The 17,924-nt window shown below is 33.8% G+C and overlaps 1 protein-coding gene across 4 annotated transcripts in view; it reads left to right on the forward strand.

Annotated features, from left to right (window-relative positions):
* The window catches only part of TBC1D32 (TBC1 domain family member 32), a 244,467-nt gene extending 234,440 nt beyond the window's left edge, over nt 1–10,027 (forward strand). For 3 of the 4 annotated variants that reach the window (XM_021666838.2, XM_064360747.1, XM_021666837.2), the window contains one exon: nt 3,777–7,915. In XM_021666838.2, coding sequence (XP_021522513.2) covers nt 3,777–3,896 — 120 coding nt within the window. In that variant the 3' untranslated portion in view covers nt 3,897–7,915. Of the gene's footprint in view, nt 1–3,776; nt 7,916–8,467 lie in introns of those variants that run through there. The other variant, XR_010336622.1, reaches the window with a different exon arrangement.
* Nucleotides 10,028–17,924: the final 7,897 nt, after the last annotated feature.

Genomic DNA, 17,924 nt, shown 5'->3' on the forward strand with positions numbered 1-17,924 from the left:
GTATGGCTTTCTTTCCAAAATCGGCACATTTGTGAAGTTGTGAGAAAAGTCAGTAACATTCTAATATTTTAAATAAATGGTTTCCTTATATTACTGGCAAGGGGTTGATGAGCAGAGACTGGAGTCAGTAATCCTTGATAGGCCCACCCATGCCTAATATCATATGTATGTAGTGTGATCAAGAAACTATAGCAGAGCAATTTCAAAGACCACCAGTAATAAAAACATGTTCTCATTATCTGTGACCACTATTAATATCGTCAGTGCTTATTGTATGCCACACACTGGGCAAAGGGCTTTACAGGTATTGCTCATTTACTCATTGACTTATTCAACTATTTATTGTGCAACAGCTGTGAGCCAAGTACTGTTTTTTGTCACAGGCCAGGATGTCTCTGCCCACATTGACCTTAAATTCTCCTGGAAGGCAAATAAATGAATAAATACATAATATCTTAAGTAGTATAGACCTTATTTTATTTCTAATAAGGAAACCAAACATGGTGGAGGAGTCTAAGGTGCCAGTTAGATAAGGAGGCCAGGAAAGACCACCCTTGATGGGGTAAAGAGATGCCTGAATGATGCAAAGGAAAAAGTCATACGAAGACTTCCTAGGCAAAAGCCTGCTTAAGTGGGAGTAAAGGCAAGTGCAAGATCTCAGAGGTAGGAATGAGCTGGCTCACTTAGAGAGTGTCAAGAAGACCACTGTGGCGAGAACAAGGTGAAGGAATAAGAAAGGTAAGAGATGAGACAGGGACCAAATCATATAAGGTACTCTAAGCTATGGTAAGGAGTTTAGATTTCAGAATATTTAATCCAGAGAGCAACCATATGATATTATTGTCCGTGAAAAAATTGAGGCTTAGAGTCAATAAACTTACCCAAATTCATACATTTAGTAACCAACATAGGAGAATTGAAACCCTTTCTTTTGTTCTGAATCCAAATCTAGAGTTCCTTTTACTATGTTAAGTTGTTTTTCATTGACTAGTCTGGTATTTTAATAAATATCCTAGATTCAGTTGTTCCAATCAAGTGCTCTCAAAAGTTAAAGAAAACAGACAGATGCGTATTTGAAATTTGAAACTGGACTTCTATACACAAAGGAGAGAGGGAAACTACATATATTCTATGTTATATAATATTGAATATGTCCAACATTATGGTTTAGACTGTGAATTTTTAATACTTTTGGATGATTCAATGTTTGAAACTCAGAATTAATGAAGAGAGAAAATCATTAAAATCATACCAGGTAAATAGCATTAGATACAACAAAAAAATGCAATAAGCCCAAAATGAACTCCCTAACCAAAACTTAAATCACTCTAGTAATAATCTATTAAAAAATTTTATTGAGCAAATAATACACTGTTAATGTAAAGCAGAATAGTGTTGTTGTTACCTTATGTAATTAATGTGTCTGCTATTTAAATAATTGGGGCGTTCATATTTTTATATAGAGTTTGCTACACTTTGGTCTGTAAGTGAAATAATAATGAAGCAGTATTCTGAGGAAATAGTCTGTTATAACTTGAATGATAAGATGGCAGTCTAAATGATCATAATTACAAGTAAAAGTTATCCACTAAAAAGGCCATTAGAGAACATTTAGGATAAGATGAAAATGTTCTACTTTGAAGACAAAATGTAAAATGTAGATATTTTGGAATTTTATTCAGAGCTAAAATTGCCTACAAATTTTCAGTAATGAACTATTATCATTTGAAAACATTCCTTTTTAAATGTACATTAAAATTTTTCTCTTATGAAATAATACCTTAATAGCCTTATGTGTCATTTTTATGAGTATCTCTTTGGTGTAGTTATCAGGGCATTTACAATTAATGTTTAAAATGGAAACTGTGATTTCAAAAATACATTCTTAGGAGAAATATATTTAAATTGAGTTATAACTATGGCTGTTCCTAAGTGATTTTCATTAAAATGAAACAATAATTAAAAGATGTTAAATAGATATTGCTTATTTTTTGCCCAGAAAAGAATTATTAGAGCTATTGTTGAAATGCCGTCATCTCCTGTTATAATTCATATTTAATGAACAATAAATATGCCTTTGAAAATAATGTATATGTCCTGAAACAGTTCTTCTGCCATTGGATCTTTATTCTCTGGTTAGAATAACACATTACTATAATTCCTCCCCATCTTAGGTAGTTTTAGTGAAGAGGTAGTTAAAGCCAAGTCACAGAAAACTTGAATGAAATGAATGGATAAATTCATAATTGTTCCATGACTATAACAATAACTGTTTAAAATGTGTTCTTGAATGGTAGGATTGCTCTTAATTTGATCCTATTTTCGCTCCAAAGAAAAAAGTGAAATATTTTTGGTAGGACAGGAACTTGCAAAGACCCAGTATTTCTGCCATTCATAAGATAAAAATATTCCCTTTGATTCAGTTACTTATACATAAAATCAGACATGATATACACTTCACCTGTCAACATTTTAGGGCGGGGCTCTTCTTAGTCATCTTTGTGTCTTCAGTGCTAATTAAGAATCTTACACTTAACAAGAGAATGAATGAGTGAATGAAAAAGTGAAAGAAGGGATGAAATAATTTCTTAATTATATTGAGTAGAGCTCAGATATTTATGTTGGAAGGTATTTGCTCTAGCCTTAATGGTATTAAGTATGTAACAGCACCATTTCATTTCTTCAGCTATAATACCAGCCTTGTAAATCAGTCATTAATAATTTTTTAGAATGTCCTGACTAACCTTTCCCTCAAACTATGTAGATTTTTGGTAATGATGGCAAAATAAGAATAAAGTTACCCCACGTTATATGCAAGCTGTAAATGATTACCACCTGTAAGTGACAAGGGATATCTGAAGCCTTTAAAAACATCTGTTCTTATTGAGAATTGTGTAATACTTTCCTAGCTATTTCTGTATCGAGGTTTCTTTTCTATAAACTGCTTCTAGCAAAGTATCTGGTATATGATATACATTGTCTTTTATTCTTTTGGGTTGCTTTTGTTTTTTTTCTTGTTACAGTAATTCTTGCTATAAAAAGAAAAAAAACCTATAAACTCCTGAAATGCATGAATTTTCTAAAGTTTTTTGTAACCTCCAAAACTCCTAACATTATAAATACTAATTACACTGAATCAGAGATGACTTTTCTACATATTTTGTTTTGCCTTGAGTGTAGGCACTGCAGAGAGAGTATTTGGAGGTACTAAAAGGAATAGTCATAAAATTCCCTAAAAGACTCTAAAATGTTAAACGGGTGTTCTTACTGTTTATTCCTGAGTGCTTCATTTGGAACACTAACCATTAAGTTCTAAATTAGTATAGATGTATGTAGTACCAACATTAGGAATTGTAGATTCCTGGAGGCCTTATGGACAGTAGCTTATGCAACAGATATTTCTTGCACTATTATAGTATCCTTTGGTAGGTAAACTTAAGAGTCTTTTACAAATTTGAACAACCATTGTATAACATGATACTATTTTAAAAATTTGGCAGATTTTCTTATCTAAGGCTTTTTGTTTTTTTGGTAGCTGTAAAACATTTTTGGTTTTGAAAATAGAAAACCTTATTTGATGGGGACATGTAGTTTCTTCCTGTCATATACATACAAAGCCCACTAAATAAAAAGCAATTACACATTTACTAGCAACATAAACAGCCTGCCTCCATCTATAGCTGAAAATAAATGGTGTATCAATGATTTAAAATTGATTAACTTGGAATTGTGTGTCTTAGCCAAGTAAATGATTTTCCCTTTATAATTTTTGGCAGGAAGAAGCACTGCGTGGGTTTCGAGTGAGTGATTATTTTGAATACATGGAAAATCTGGAACAAAACTACCGAACAGTGCTGCTGAGAGACATGCGGAACATTAGAGTGCAGAGCACATAGACCATGAGACACACAGTTTCAATTTATGTTTTATTTATCTTTAAAGGCAACGGGCGTTGGGGGGAGCTTGTTTTCTGATTGTGTCTGTAACAACATATACTTTGTGAATATACACATTGTGAATACTGAGAGGTTTTGAATATAATGGTGTATTTAGGTAGGTATGAACTCAATTTGTGAATTCATTGTTGTAAGTTTGTTGTTTTATGAGGTTAATATAGAATCAGATTTAGCTTACTTACAGTTCTTATTCATGTTTAAGAGTTAGTGCTGGCTGGGAGCAGTGGTTCACGCCTATAATTCCAGCACTTTGGGAGGCTGAGGCAGGTGGATCATGAGATCAAGAGATAGATACTATCCGGGCCAACATGGTGAAACCCCATCTCTACTAAAAATACAAAAATTAGTTCGGTGTGGTGGTGCATGCTTGTAGTCCCAGTTACTTGGGAGGCTGAGGCGGGAGAGTCGCTTGAACCCAGGAGGCAGAGGTTGCAGTGAGCTGAGATTGCTCCCTGCACTCCAGCCTGGTGACAGAGTGAGACTGTCTCAAAAAAGAAAAAAATAAGTTAGTCCCAACCTACATGTCCTTCTTTATTCAGATGATTAAAATATTTTTTCCAGTGAGTTTGGAAGGGAGAAGCAATAGTGTAAATAATATTTTGACTAGCTGTAGAAAGTCTATAAGACAAGGAAAAGACAGTTATTTCTTGCACTTTATGTCTGTACATATAAAGAAAAATAGACAAAACCACGACTGCTTCTTTTACATGTGGAAGAACAATGATATTATTTATCATGGTAAGTGGTAGAAAAATTGTTGTCCTTGGATGTAATTGTTTTTCTAGAAGTTGCTTTTGGTACCTATATCAATTTATAATTCTTTGTTTGAAATGAAGTCTTTACATGGTTCATTTAAGAGCTAGATTGGTTATTTCATACTGATAAGCATTCTACTCTTATTTGTTATGCATTTTCCTTAGTGATAGATTTTACTTGTACTGAACTTGAAATATAAAGGAGAATACATTTCTAAATTATTTTAAATGGCTAACACTATGATTTGTTTTATTTAAATAGAAGTCTCTACACCAGTAAGATTAATACAGTATGTGAATGTCTATTTTTTATATCATAATTCACACAATATATCAAAGATAATACATGAATATATTAAATTATTCATTTTTTATCCATGAGTTTATCTCAACAAGTTTTTTTAATTGTAGTTTTTATTCTTTCCTTATATCTAAATATGAAGCAACCAATAAAATCATTCTAACTCTAACCCTGATTTTTTTTTTCCTTTTCAACTAAAAGTGGGTCATCCACAAACTAAGTTTTTCATTTAGCATGATCAAAGAACTGGTACTATACAGTTTTCAATTTAGTAATATTTAGGCTGTTGCAATATCAGCCTTCCAAAATCAAGTTTTATGCTGTAAATGCCAACAATAGCTTCTCAGTAATAGTGTTCCTAAAGGGCATTGGAAAGTTGAGAAAAATAATTTGAGCAATTTGACATTTTAGGCACTTTCACTTCGGCTGATGTGAGTTAAGTAAGAGAGTCATAGATGACTCAAAATACCAAGCTTTGTCTACTTTCAAACTTAATTTTGAAAAGCTGTTCCACTGAAGCTGTGATACATGTTTATGGTTCCATTTCTTCCTATTCTTTTCCTGAGTTATTGTTACGGATCCCAAGAATTGTGCAGCTTTATTTCTTTTTATGATTGCATACACAGTAGTTGGAAATACAAATGGAGAAGAATGAACTATAATTTAATTTTATAATGTCCACTAGTGATTTTCACTGGAAACTGAGGTAAGATTGAGATTCTAACAATTACATTTTGGAAAAAAAAAATAACTTCAGCTAGAGCTAGAAGGCTTTCATCCTCATTTGACATGGAAGTGTCTTATGAACAATGTCCTAGCAATTTGTCTGATGAAAGAAAATTTAAAATATAGTAGGTTGTGTAGCTATCATTATGAGTTATCTTTGTACTTAGTTTTAGAGTACCTGTTAGAACAATCATACCCTGTCACACCCCTTGGTTTTATTTTTGATTATTTAAAATATAAGTCCTTAGGCTTTATTTCTAATTTGTGGAGGGGCAACTCATGCACTTTATAGGATTCAATTACAATAAAATATATGTTAGAGTATAATGTATGAAGGTTTGTGAAAAAATTCATATATGTAAATATTTGAATATCTGCTTTCAAAATTTCATATTTGAAGTTCTGTCTCCTCTTAATACTCTCCTAAAGTATCTCTGGAGGTAAAATAAGCCTCAGAAATTCATCTGAACTTTCAAACAAGGTTCTACATAAATTTGTGGTTAGTAAATAATGATGTGCTCTCGTTTGAATTTCCAATTTTCAGATGTTAAATTTTGTTGTTTATTCATTAAGCAGATATGTTTTAAGGGTTACACATATATAATGAAATGTTTCAAATATTCAAGATAGCAAAATAAATGACATACAGCATCTCAAAGAGTTCACAGTCAGCATGGGGAGATGAATAATTTTAAAACCATGGAAAAATAGTGATCAAGATGACAAATGAGAATTGACCTCCAGATGTGACAAACTTGATAAGAGCAGTTCTGATTAAGTAAATGAGGACAAAAGTTTGATTGGATTGGGTTTAAATGATGCTGAGAGGAGAGATTTTAGAAACTGCTCTCTAGGAGTATTGCTGTAATGGCTAGTATAGGAATGGCAGCTAATGCAGACTGGGACCAAAAGATGCTTTTTGTTTTTGTGCATATGTTTTGTTTTTCAAATGCAAAATGGAAATATGTTTATATTTGGATGGAAATGATGCAGTAGAGAAGGAAAAATTGATGATAGAGAGAAAGAGCTAGAGTAAATATCATGAATAGACATATGGGGAATGGGATTTAGTGAATAAGTAGTGGAATTTGCCTTTGCTGGGAGTATGAATGCTGCATTTAAAGTAACAGAAGAGGAAACAGAATAAATGGGCACAGACATAGGGTAGCCATTTGTGGAAGTTTTTTGTTTTTTTGTTTTTTTTTAATCAGTGGTGTAGGAAACAAGGTCATCTGCTAAAAATTCGAATAGTAAAAACTTTGTTGGTTTTCAGGAGATGAGAGTATGTGAAATAATTGTCCAAGAGTGAATGGAATAGGAAAATACAGTGAAATTGTGATTTGCTGGTCATGAGATGAGTTAGCAAAGTTTTATGTTTTTCTCCAGCTGCCTTACACTGTGCGTGGGTTGGCAAGGAGTAAGTGGTAAGTTAGGTTTAACCAAGGTTTTGCTTTAGCTAAGAGAATGTATTAAGCAAGGAAGGGCGCAAGGAGTTTATGTTATATGCAAGTTAATTTCTATAATATAGTGACTGCAGTGTTTAAACTGGATCAAAAGGGAAGTGGGGAAAAGAGGATGGATATGTATGATACAGTGAAATGTCAATAGGATCAATTGATTGTAGGTTCTTATGTGTTGAAAGATTATTTGATTTGGAATCCTCCAGAGAGGAAGGTGAAATGATTAGACCTAACAATTGTTAAGTAAAATGCTTAAAATTGAGATTGACCGTGAGAATGAGTAACTAGAGGAAAGAAGATGGATGAGATTATGTGAAGAAAGGAAATCAAAGAGCTGAGGTTTCAGTTTTGGAAGAATTATCTTTTTGGATACTGGAGTTACCAAAATTTTGACAAGGACTTATCCTGAATAGCTTGAAAATGAGGCGAAAGCTAAAATTTTCAAGGATCAATCTAGAAAGAAAAAAAATGATAAGAGGACATCTGAAATGCAAAAATAAATAGAAACCAAAGGCAATGGTACATAATTATTATTTCAATGTAGTATCTAATCTGTTAATAAAACATACCTAATTTCTCTGAGGCCTTTGATTAGTCTGGCATTTTTTACATATAAAGTGTAAGCCATAAAAGAAAAAAATGTTACATTTTTTGTACTTCTTCAAAATAAAAAAGTCCTCAAAATATACTTTCAAATAAATGAAAAAAAAACCATAAGAGAATAGATTTGCAGAACATATCTAGTAAAGAACTTTGTATTCAGAATATGTAAAATTTCTAACCACTCAAAAGTAAGAGAATGAACAAACAACAAAATAGAAAATATCTGAACAGACACTTCACCAAGAAAATATACACAGTTGACAAGCACACAAAAAGATACTTATCACCATTAGCTTTAGAGAAATGCAAATTAAATCCACAAGGAGATAACCACTACACACTCACTAAAATGTCTAAAACTAAAATACATAAAACAAAAACCTAATTTCAGTGTTGGTAAGAGGTGGAGCAATTGGAACACAGGGTCTCTTGTAGGAATGGAAAGTACAATAGCCATTTTGGAAGCTGAGTTGTTTTTTGTTTTCTTTTTTTTTTTTTTAAGTTAAACACTTAACTCAGTATATGACACAGACAGGACTTGGTAATAACCCTTCTAGGTATTTACCCAAAAGAAAATATATCTCTATGTAAAGATTTAAATGTGATTAATAATTACAGCTTTTTAAATAATAGCCCAAACTGGAAATCAACCTAAGTTTCTTTCAGCTGTTGAATGGATAAATTATGGTTCAGTCATGAAATGGACAACAATTCAGCAATAAATACAGCCAGCTAGCTACGGATGCACACAAAATCATTGATACATCTGAAAAGCATTCTGGTGAGTGAAATAAGCCAGACACAAAAGAGTACATGCTATATGATTTCATGTATATGAAATCCTAGAAAAGGAAAATTTAGAAATTCTAGGAAAAGCAGAAAGAATATTCATGGTTTCCAGGAGCCAACAGGTGAGGAAAGATGATTAACTTCATAGAAGAAAGGACTTTTGTATCATAATTGTAGTAATGGCTACATGACTGTATACATTTTTAAAAACACTTTGACATGTATGCTTAAAATGGGTGAATTTTATTATATGTAAATTCCACCTCAATAAAAAGACTTTATCAAAAAAGGATAGATACTAAAATGAAAACTGACAAGTTTATCCTAATGAGTTTTAACATTAGCAATTATGTTAGCTTTAGGTTTCCCAGGGATGCCATAACCAGGTAGAGGAAGATCCCTTCTATTCCTATTTTCATGTGAGATTTTTTAAAATCAAGAATATATTTTGTATTGGGAAGTGATTTATCAAATACTTTATGTAAAAATGATCTTTTTTTTTTCTTTTTTTCTATCAATATATTGACATGTTGATTTTTGAATGCTCAGTGAACCTTGCTTTCCTAAGATTACCTGGTCATGATTTTATCATTTTTATAATACTGTCAGATTTGATTTGTTGAAATTCTGTTCAGAATTTCTTTTCTTTTCTTTTTTTTTGTTTATTGCATTTTAGGTTTTGGGGTACATGTGAAGAACATGGAAGATTGTTGCATAGGTACACACATGGCAGTGTGATTTGCTGCCTTCCTCCCCTTCACCTATATCTGGTATTTCTTCCCATGCTGTTTCTCCCCAACTCACTTATATCTATGTTCATGAAGGATTTTTTAAATTTTTAAGTTCACATAAGTAACTGACAGTTTATCCTAATATGTTTGCTTATACAGATTATTTCATCATCCAGGTATTAAGCCTGGTACCCATTATTTTTCCTGATCCTCTCCCTCCTCCCACCCTCCCACCTTCCAAAAGAGCCCAGTGTGTGTTGTTCCTCTCTGTGGCCATGTGTTCTCATCATAAAGAATATTTATCTGTAATTTTCTTGTTTTGGTTCTGGTAGCAGGGTAATGCTGGCTTTATAAAATGAATTTTGAAGTGCCCTCTCATTTATTTTCTGGAAGAGTTTGTGCATAAAATGGTATTTTTTTTCTAAATGTTTGATGGAATTCCCGAGTGAAGCCTTGTGATAAGCTTACTAAAAATTCAATTTATTTCATAGCTATCTGTCTATTCAAATGATTTATTCTTAAGAGAGTTTTGGTAGTTTGTTTCATTTAAGGAATTTGTCCATTTCTTCTAAATTGTCAAATTATTGACATCAAGTTACTCATAATAGTTCCTTATCCTTTTTAATATCTGTATAATTTACGTTGATGTCATTGCTCCCATTCTATTGTTTTCAAAGAACCAACTTTTAGGTGCATCAATTTTATCTTGTATAAAGATAAAATTTTTATTTATTTCCATGATCTTTATTATTTCCTTTATTATACTTCCAGTTTTATTTACTCTTTTTCTAGTTTCTTAAGGTTATTCATTTAAAAGCCTTCTTTTTTCTTAGTATAAGTCTTTAGTATTAAAATTTCCCTGTAAGTACTGCTTAGTTACATCTACAAATTTTAATATGTTATTTTTTCATTTAGTTAAAAACACTTTCTAATTTACCTTTATTATATTCTCTGAACCATGAGTTACTTAGAACTCTGCGATTTAGTTTCCAAATAATTTGGAATTTTCCAGGTAAACTTCTGTTGTTGATTTCTACTATGATATCATTGTGGTTGGAACATTTTTTATATTATTTTAATCCTTTTAAATTTGTTTAAACTTCTTTTATGTTTCAGAATGTTATCTATCTTGGTAAGTGTTTTATGTGCAATTAAACTGATTGTATATTATGATTTTCATTAAGTGTTGGTAAATCTCAATTAGATTAAATTGGTTTATATCATTGTTTAAATTGTATCTTCCCTGATATTTTTGGCTACTTGTTTTATCAATTATGAGAATAATGTTGAAACTAACTTTATGGATTTGTCTGTTTCTTTTTTCAGTTCTATCAGTTTTTGCTTCTTGTATTAGAAGCTCAATAATTGGGCATATAACCTTTATGATTGCCATACCTTCTTGATGAATTGACTGTTTTATCCTTGGGAAATGATTGCCTTTGTTCCTGGTGCTATTCTTTGCTCTGAAGTCTACTTCGTTTAATATTACTATAACCACTCCAAGTTTTTGGTTTTGTTGTTGGGGGGTTTTATTGTTGTTTTTTTTTTGTCTTTTTTGGTGTTATTATTAGGATTTGCATGGTCTTTTTCCATTGACTTACAAAATATACTTTTAATCCCTATGTATCTTTGTATTTAAAGTGGCTTTATTGTAGGCAATATAGAATTAGGTCTAACTACCCCCTCCTTTCCCAGTCTGGCATATCGTGCCTTTTAATTGTTTAGACCATTGACATTTTGCATAATTATTGATGTGTGGGAGTTTACATTTACATTTATCTTTCCATTTGTATTATATATTTCCTATTTTTGTTCTTTTCAGTTATCACAGTCAAGTAATATCACACCACTTCAAGTTTAGTAAAGGAATCTTGCAACTATGAAATTCCAAAACATTGCTGGTACTCTAATCCATAGGATTCTCTTCTTCCAAGTTATATAAGGTTTCTTAACCCTCAACTGCTAAATATTATATAGTCATATATAACATTCTTATTATTTTGAATTGCTTTTTTAGCTATTATTGTGATTTAATGCCAGCATTATTATTCAACATATGTATCATCAGTAAACATTTTTTCTTTGGGAATGTTGTATATCAAAATTAAATAAAAATGGCTTAAGGAAAGAGGCAAAATCATTTAATTCATATTTCCCAGAAATTCTGTTCTAGTGCTAGGCATAAAGCAGAATATCAGACTGTTTACTGAATGAAATGTCAAAGTTGTTTTAAATTATATAGATACAGTTGTAACAGAGATTGAGCCATTAGACAAGATTTTCCCCTCAGCCCCCTTAAGGAGGAAATTACCTATGTTCTTGGTACAAATATGTTTCCTGCAGATTGTAGTTCTTTTAGAAATAATAAAAGTTTACTACATTTTATTTAGCAAACGTAACTAAAATGTATATGTGTAAGAGTTTCTGTGGAAATGTATGTGTATGAGTGTGTGTGTATGTGTGTGAGAGAGTGTGTGTGTGTATTATTGCACATGAGTATTAATTTGACCATAGCATGCATGTGATAGAATTGAGTGAACTATCCTGGTAGCCTAATCATGATTTGGATACCAGGCTATAGCTCTTTGAAATACAGCAACGTGTGCAAATGTCCACTTACCTTAAACCTATAAAAACTGACAGGGCTTAATTTGATATTTGAATATATATAGTTTTTCTTCCTAGAAACCAAGAGCCAGATAGACATCATGTCCCAAATAATGTAGTTGTGAAGGCAGAAAACATGAAAGTCTGATGTGTCAAGGTCTCTTCTATCACAATGATGTTTAATATTCCTAAATTTGTTCTTGCTAAAGCTAGCCTAATCATTCCATTATTACATGTGATAGTTTGGATATACATCGACATACTACAGCCTGCAAGTCAAATCCAGCCCACCACCTGTTTTTGTAGATAAAGGTTTTATTTGGAACATAATACCCATTTGATCTCCATGGCTATTTTCCTACTACAATGGCATTGCAGTTTTGGGAGAGACTGCATGGCTTGTAAAGCGTAAAATACTTATTACATGGCCATTTACAGGAAGTTTGCCAGCATCTGCTTTAGAATCCTAATTATGCATATAAATCCAAATCCACTTTAGGTGGAATCAACTTTTTAGAGGTACAGGGGATTTTAGAGGATATGTAATTCAAAACCTTTATTTCACCAATGATGAATATATGAATCAGAATGTGAAGAGGTGACCCAAGGTCATACAGAGGGGAAATATAATGCATTAGGTAGATAGAGAGCCTGGGGGACCAGGTTATCTGGATTTGTATCCCATCTCTGCCATCAGCAAGTTATTTACTCTGTGACTCGATTTACTTCTTGGTAAAATGAGCATAAGAGTATACCAGTCTCATAGGCTTATGATGTAATGCCTATGTTTATGATACCTATTTTAAGTACTCTATAAATTATAACTATTGTAATTATATACTATTATAGCTATTATAAATTATATCTATTTTTGATTTTATGAGGAATCTTCAAACTCTTCTACATTGTATTTGTGCTAATTTACATTCCCGCCAGCACAAGGGTGCAAGGGTCCCTTTTCTCCACATCCTCACCAGCTTTTTTATTGCTTGTCTTTTGGATAAAAGCCATCTGGGAGAGATGATATCTCATTGTAGTTTTGATTTACATTTCTTTGATGATCAGTTATGTGGAGCACGTTTTCATATACCTGTTGGCCATTTGTATGCCTTCTTTTGAGAAATGTCTTTTCAGATAGTTTGCCTATTTTTAAATTGGATTATCGCACTTTGTCCTATTGAGTTGATTGAGCTCCTTACATATTCTGGTTATTAATACCTTATCAGATAGATAATTTGCAAATGTTTTCTTCTGTTCTGTAAGTTGTCTTTTCACTTTGTTATTTATTTCCTGTGCTGTGCAGAAGTTTTTAACTTGATGTGATCTGATTTGTCCATTTTTCCATTGGTTGCCTGAGCTTGTGGGGTATTACTCAAATTTTTGCCCAGTCCAGTGTCCTAGAGAGTTTACCCAATGTTTTATTTTAGTAGTTTCATAGTTGGAGATCTTTAAGTCTTTAATCTATTTGATTTGGTTTCTGTATATGGCAAGAGATGAGAGTATAGTTTTATTCTCCTGCACTTGGATATCCGGTTTTCTCAGCACCAATTTTATGGAAGAGACTGTCTTTTCCCCAATGTGCATTCTTGGCACCTTTGTTGAAAATGAGTTCACTGTAGGTGTGTGGATTTGTTCATGGGTTCTCTATCTGTTCCCTTGGTATATGTGTCTGTCTTTATGCCAGTACCATGCTGTTTTGGTTACTACAGCTCTGTAGTAAAATTTGACATCAAGTAATTTGATTCCTCCAGTTTTGTTCTTATGTTCAGGATGGTTTTGGCTATTCCTGGTCTTTGTGGGTCCAAATAAATTTTACAATTATTTTCTCTATTTCTATGAAGAATTTCATTGGTGTTTTGATAGAGATTGCATTTGATCTGTAGATTGCCTTGGATAGTATGGACATTTTAACAATATTTATCCTTCAAATCCATGCACGTGGAGTATCTTACCAATTTTTGTGTCTTCTTCAGTTTCTTTCATTAATGTTTTATAGTTTTCATTCTAGAGGTTGTTTTACTTCTTTGGTTAAGTGTACTCCGAGGTATCTTATTTTATTTTTAACTATTGTAAATGAGATTACTCTCTTTATTTCTTTTTCAGATTGTTCCCTATTGGCATATAGAAATGCTACTGATTTTCGTATGTAGATTTTGTATACTGCAACTTTAATGAATTTGTTTATAAGTTCTAATAGTTTTGTGGTGAAGTCTTTAGGTTTTTACTGGAAGGCAGAGGAGGAGCAAATGCATGTCTTACATGGCAGCATGCAAGAGAGCGTGTGCAGGAAAATTCCTGTTTATAAAACCATTAGATGGCATGAGACTTATTCACTACTATGAGAACAGTCCGGGAAAAACCCACCCCCATGATTCAATTACCTCCCACTTGGTCTCTCTCACAATATGTGAGATTATGGAAGCTATAGTTCAAAATGCAATTTGGGTGGGGACACAGTGCATATTATTCTACCCTGGCCCCTCCCAAATATCATGTACTCACATTTCAAAACATAATCATGCAGTATCCGAAAGTCTTAACTCATTTCCAAGATCTTAACTCATTAACCCAAAAATCCAAGTCCAGTCTTATCTGAGACAAGGCAAGTCCCTTCCACCTATGAACCTGTAAAATTAAAAGCATGTTAGTTACTTCCTAGGTACAATGGGGATACAGGTATTAGGTAAATACACCCATTCCAAATTGGAGAAATTGGCCAAAATGAAGGGGCCACAGGCCCATGTAAGTCTGAAATCTAGTGAAGCAGTCAAATCTTAAAACTCCAAAATGATCTTTGATTCCATGTCTCAAATCCAAATCATATTGATGTAAAAGGTGGGTTCCCATAGCCTTGGACAGTTCCACCCCTGTGGCTTTGTAGAGTATAGCCCCACTCATGGCTGCTTTTACAGCCTGGCATTGAGTGTCTTTCTGTGGCTTTTCCAGGTAGATGGTGCAAGCTGTCAGTGGATCTACCATTCTGGGGTTTGGAGGTCAGTGGCCCTCTTCTTACAGCTCCATTAGATAGTATCCTAATGGGGACCCTGTGTGGGGGCTCCCACCCCACATTTCCCTTCTGCACTGCCGTAGCAGAAGTTCTCCATGAGGTCTCCACCCTTGCAGCACACCTCTGCCTGGACATGCAGGTATTTTCATACATCCTCTGAAATCTACGCAGAGGTTCCCAAACCTCAATTTTTGACTTCTGTGCCCCGTAGGCTCAACACCACATGGAAGCTGTCAATGCTTGAGGCTTGCACCCTCTGAAGCCATGGCCTCAGACGTATCTTGATGCCTTTTAGCCCTGGTTGGAGCAGCTGAGATGCAGGTTTCCAAGTCCCAAGGCTGCACACAGCAGAGGGCCCTGGACCCAGCCCAGGAAACCATTTTATTCCTCCTAGTCCTTCGGGCCTGTGATGGGAGGAGCTGCTGTGAAGGTCTCTGACATGAACTGGAGACATTTTCCCCATTTTCTTGGTAATTAACATTCTTCTCCTTGTTACTTCTACAAATTTCTGTAGCTGGCTTGAATTTCTCCCCAGAAAATGGGTTTTTCTTTTCTATTGCACTATCAACCTGCAAATTGTTCAAACTTTCATACTCTGCTTTCTCTTGAATGCTTTGCCACTTAGAAATTTCTTTTGCCGGATACCCTAAATCATCTCTTTTAAGTTCAAACTTCCACAGATCTCTACAGCAGGAGCAAAATGCCACCAGTCTCTTTGCTAAAGCATAATAAGAGTCATTTTTGCTCACCTTTGCTCCAGTTCCCAAGTTCCTCATCTCCATCTGAAACCACCTCAGCCTGGACTTTTGGGTAAAAACCATTCCACAAATCTCTAGGAAGTGCCAAACTTTCCCACATCTTCCTGACTTCTGAGCCCTCCAAGTCTCTAGGAAGTTCCAAACTTTCCTACATTTTCCTTTCTTCTTCTAAGCCCTCCATATGATTCCAAGGTCTGCTTGTCTCTCAGTTCCAAAGTCTCACTACTCTTTTCAGCAGCCCCCCACTTCCAGTCCCAATTTACTGTATTAGTCCATTTCATACTACTATGATGGAATACCAGAGACTGCATAATTTATAAAGAAAATGAGATTTAAGGGACTCACAGTTCCACATGACTGCAGAGGCCTCACAACAATGGCAGAAGGTGAAGGAGAAGCAAAGACATGTCTTACATGACAGCAAACAAGAGAGCATGTGTGGAAGAACTCCCCTTTTTAAAACCATCAGATCTCATGATCTATTCACTATTATGAGAACAGCATGGGAAAAACCCACCCTCATGCTTCAATTACCTCCCAATGGGTCCCTCCCACCACAACTGGGGATTACAGGAGCTACAGTCTAAGATGAGATTTGGGTGAGGATACAGCCAAATCATATCAAGTATAAATTGAAATGAAAGGCTATTTTTTTCTTCTGGATTTATTGATGTAGACCAGGTTAACGTATAATATATTCTCAATGTATTTTTAAATTATTTTCTATTCTCCAGTGATAAGTAAAACAAATATTTGATTTTATATGACAAAGTTTTACTAACATGTTTTTTGTAGCAAAATTGGCTTAGCTACTTTTTTGCATAATATAAAGGGAAAGAGTTATTACTTAAGTAGGTGCCAATATATTTACTTATCTGGTGAGTTTAAGCAGGGTCAGGGGAATTAGCCTTAAATAAACCCTGAATTTTCAATGCTAGCAATATTTTAGCTTTTAAAATCAGTTAACTTCTTTGGCATGTTTCCCACCCTATATTTTACTATTGGCAATAGTCCACCATGAAATGCTAAGTGCCATGGAAATAATTGGACTGTCATGTTTGCTAATAGAGTGCATTTGAGATACATTGGGGGACACAGTCATTAAAATGCTGGCTGTTTAAGTTTGATCATCTAGTGCAGAATTTAAGCATTGATGTACTATCAGAATATGTGTTAGCTGTTCTTTATTGAATAACACATTTATATTTAGTCCTGTCCTAAAATGCCAAAGTTCCTCTTTATTTTTAAAAGCATCTTTAAGTCCATTTTCTTACAACATATAACATAATCAACTACAGTTTTAATGGAAATACCCAGATAAAGAAAACACATTTTTGGTCAAATTTTTGGTCAAATTATCTTCATCACTGTCTAAATTTTTATTTTAATTTTCCTCAGAGTATTTTTATTTTTATTTTTTTGCAATGGTATCTCACTGTCACCCAGATTCTTACTACCGTGATTTTGTGTGTGTGTGTGATGGGCTCTCACTCTGTTGCCCAGACTGGAGTGTAGTGGCATGATCACAGCTCACTGCAACCTCGACTACCCAGGCTCAAGCAATCCTCCTGCCTCCATATCCTGAGTATTTGGGATCACAGGCACCTGCCACAACACCTGGGTAATTATTTTTCTATTATTTTAGAGATGGGATCTTGTTCTGTTGCCCAGGCTGGTCTCAAAGTGCTGGGATTACATGCATGAGCCTCTGCACTCAGACAGCCATGAAATAATTTTTAGTTGAAAAAATTCTTGATTAAAATAAGTGATGGGTATGGCAGAGACTGACTAATCAACAATCAGTTTCCTCTTCCTAGGCAAAGTATATTACAGGGCCTCTAATCAGCTTAACCATTGTAAAGTGAGCAGTCCAAAGCATAAAGGCTAGGGTTGGCTTCTCTATGAGCTCTATCTTTCTTTTCTTGGTGCCTTTGGACCCTTAAATCCCTGAATTTGTGAAGCACAAAGCCTCTTACCAACCCACATTGTACTGTGACCTGAGAAAGAAATAAATCTTAAATGTTTGAAATCATACTATTTTACCTAAGTATTAACACCCTGTCACCATCTTTGAGTTTTCCCCATGTTTGCCCCTTTTCTGAATAGTTTTGATATGCCTAGCTAGTAGTTATGTTCTTAATTCAGTGTCTTATTAGATTTTATATGAGAGTCGAAGTGTGCATGAATGAGGCAAAGATGTCCAGCACAAATTAAATTTTAAAGTTTCATTG

This window comes from Aotus nancymaae, unplaced genomic scaffold, assembly GCF_030222135.1.
Source record: "Aotus nancymaae isolate 86718 unplaced genomic scaffold, 86718_ANA_hifiasm-v0.15.2.pri h1tg000040l, whole genome shotgun sequence".
Classification (NCBI taxonomy): Eukaryota; Metazoa; Chordata; class Mammalia; order Primates; family Aotidae; genus Aotus; species Aotus nancymaae.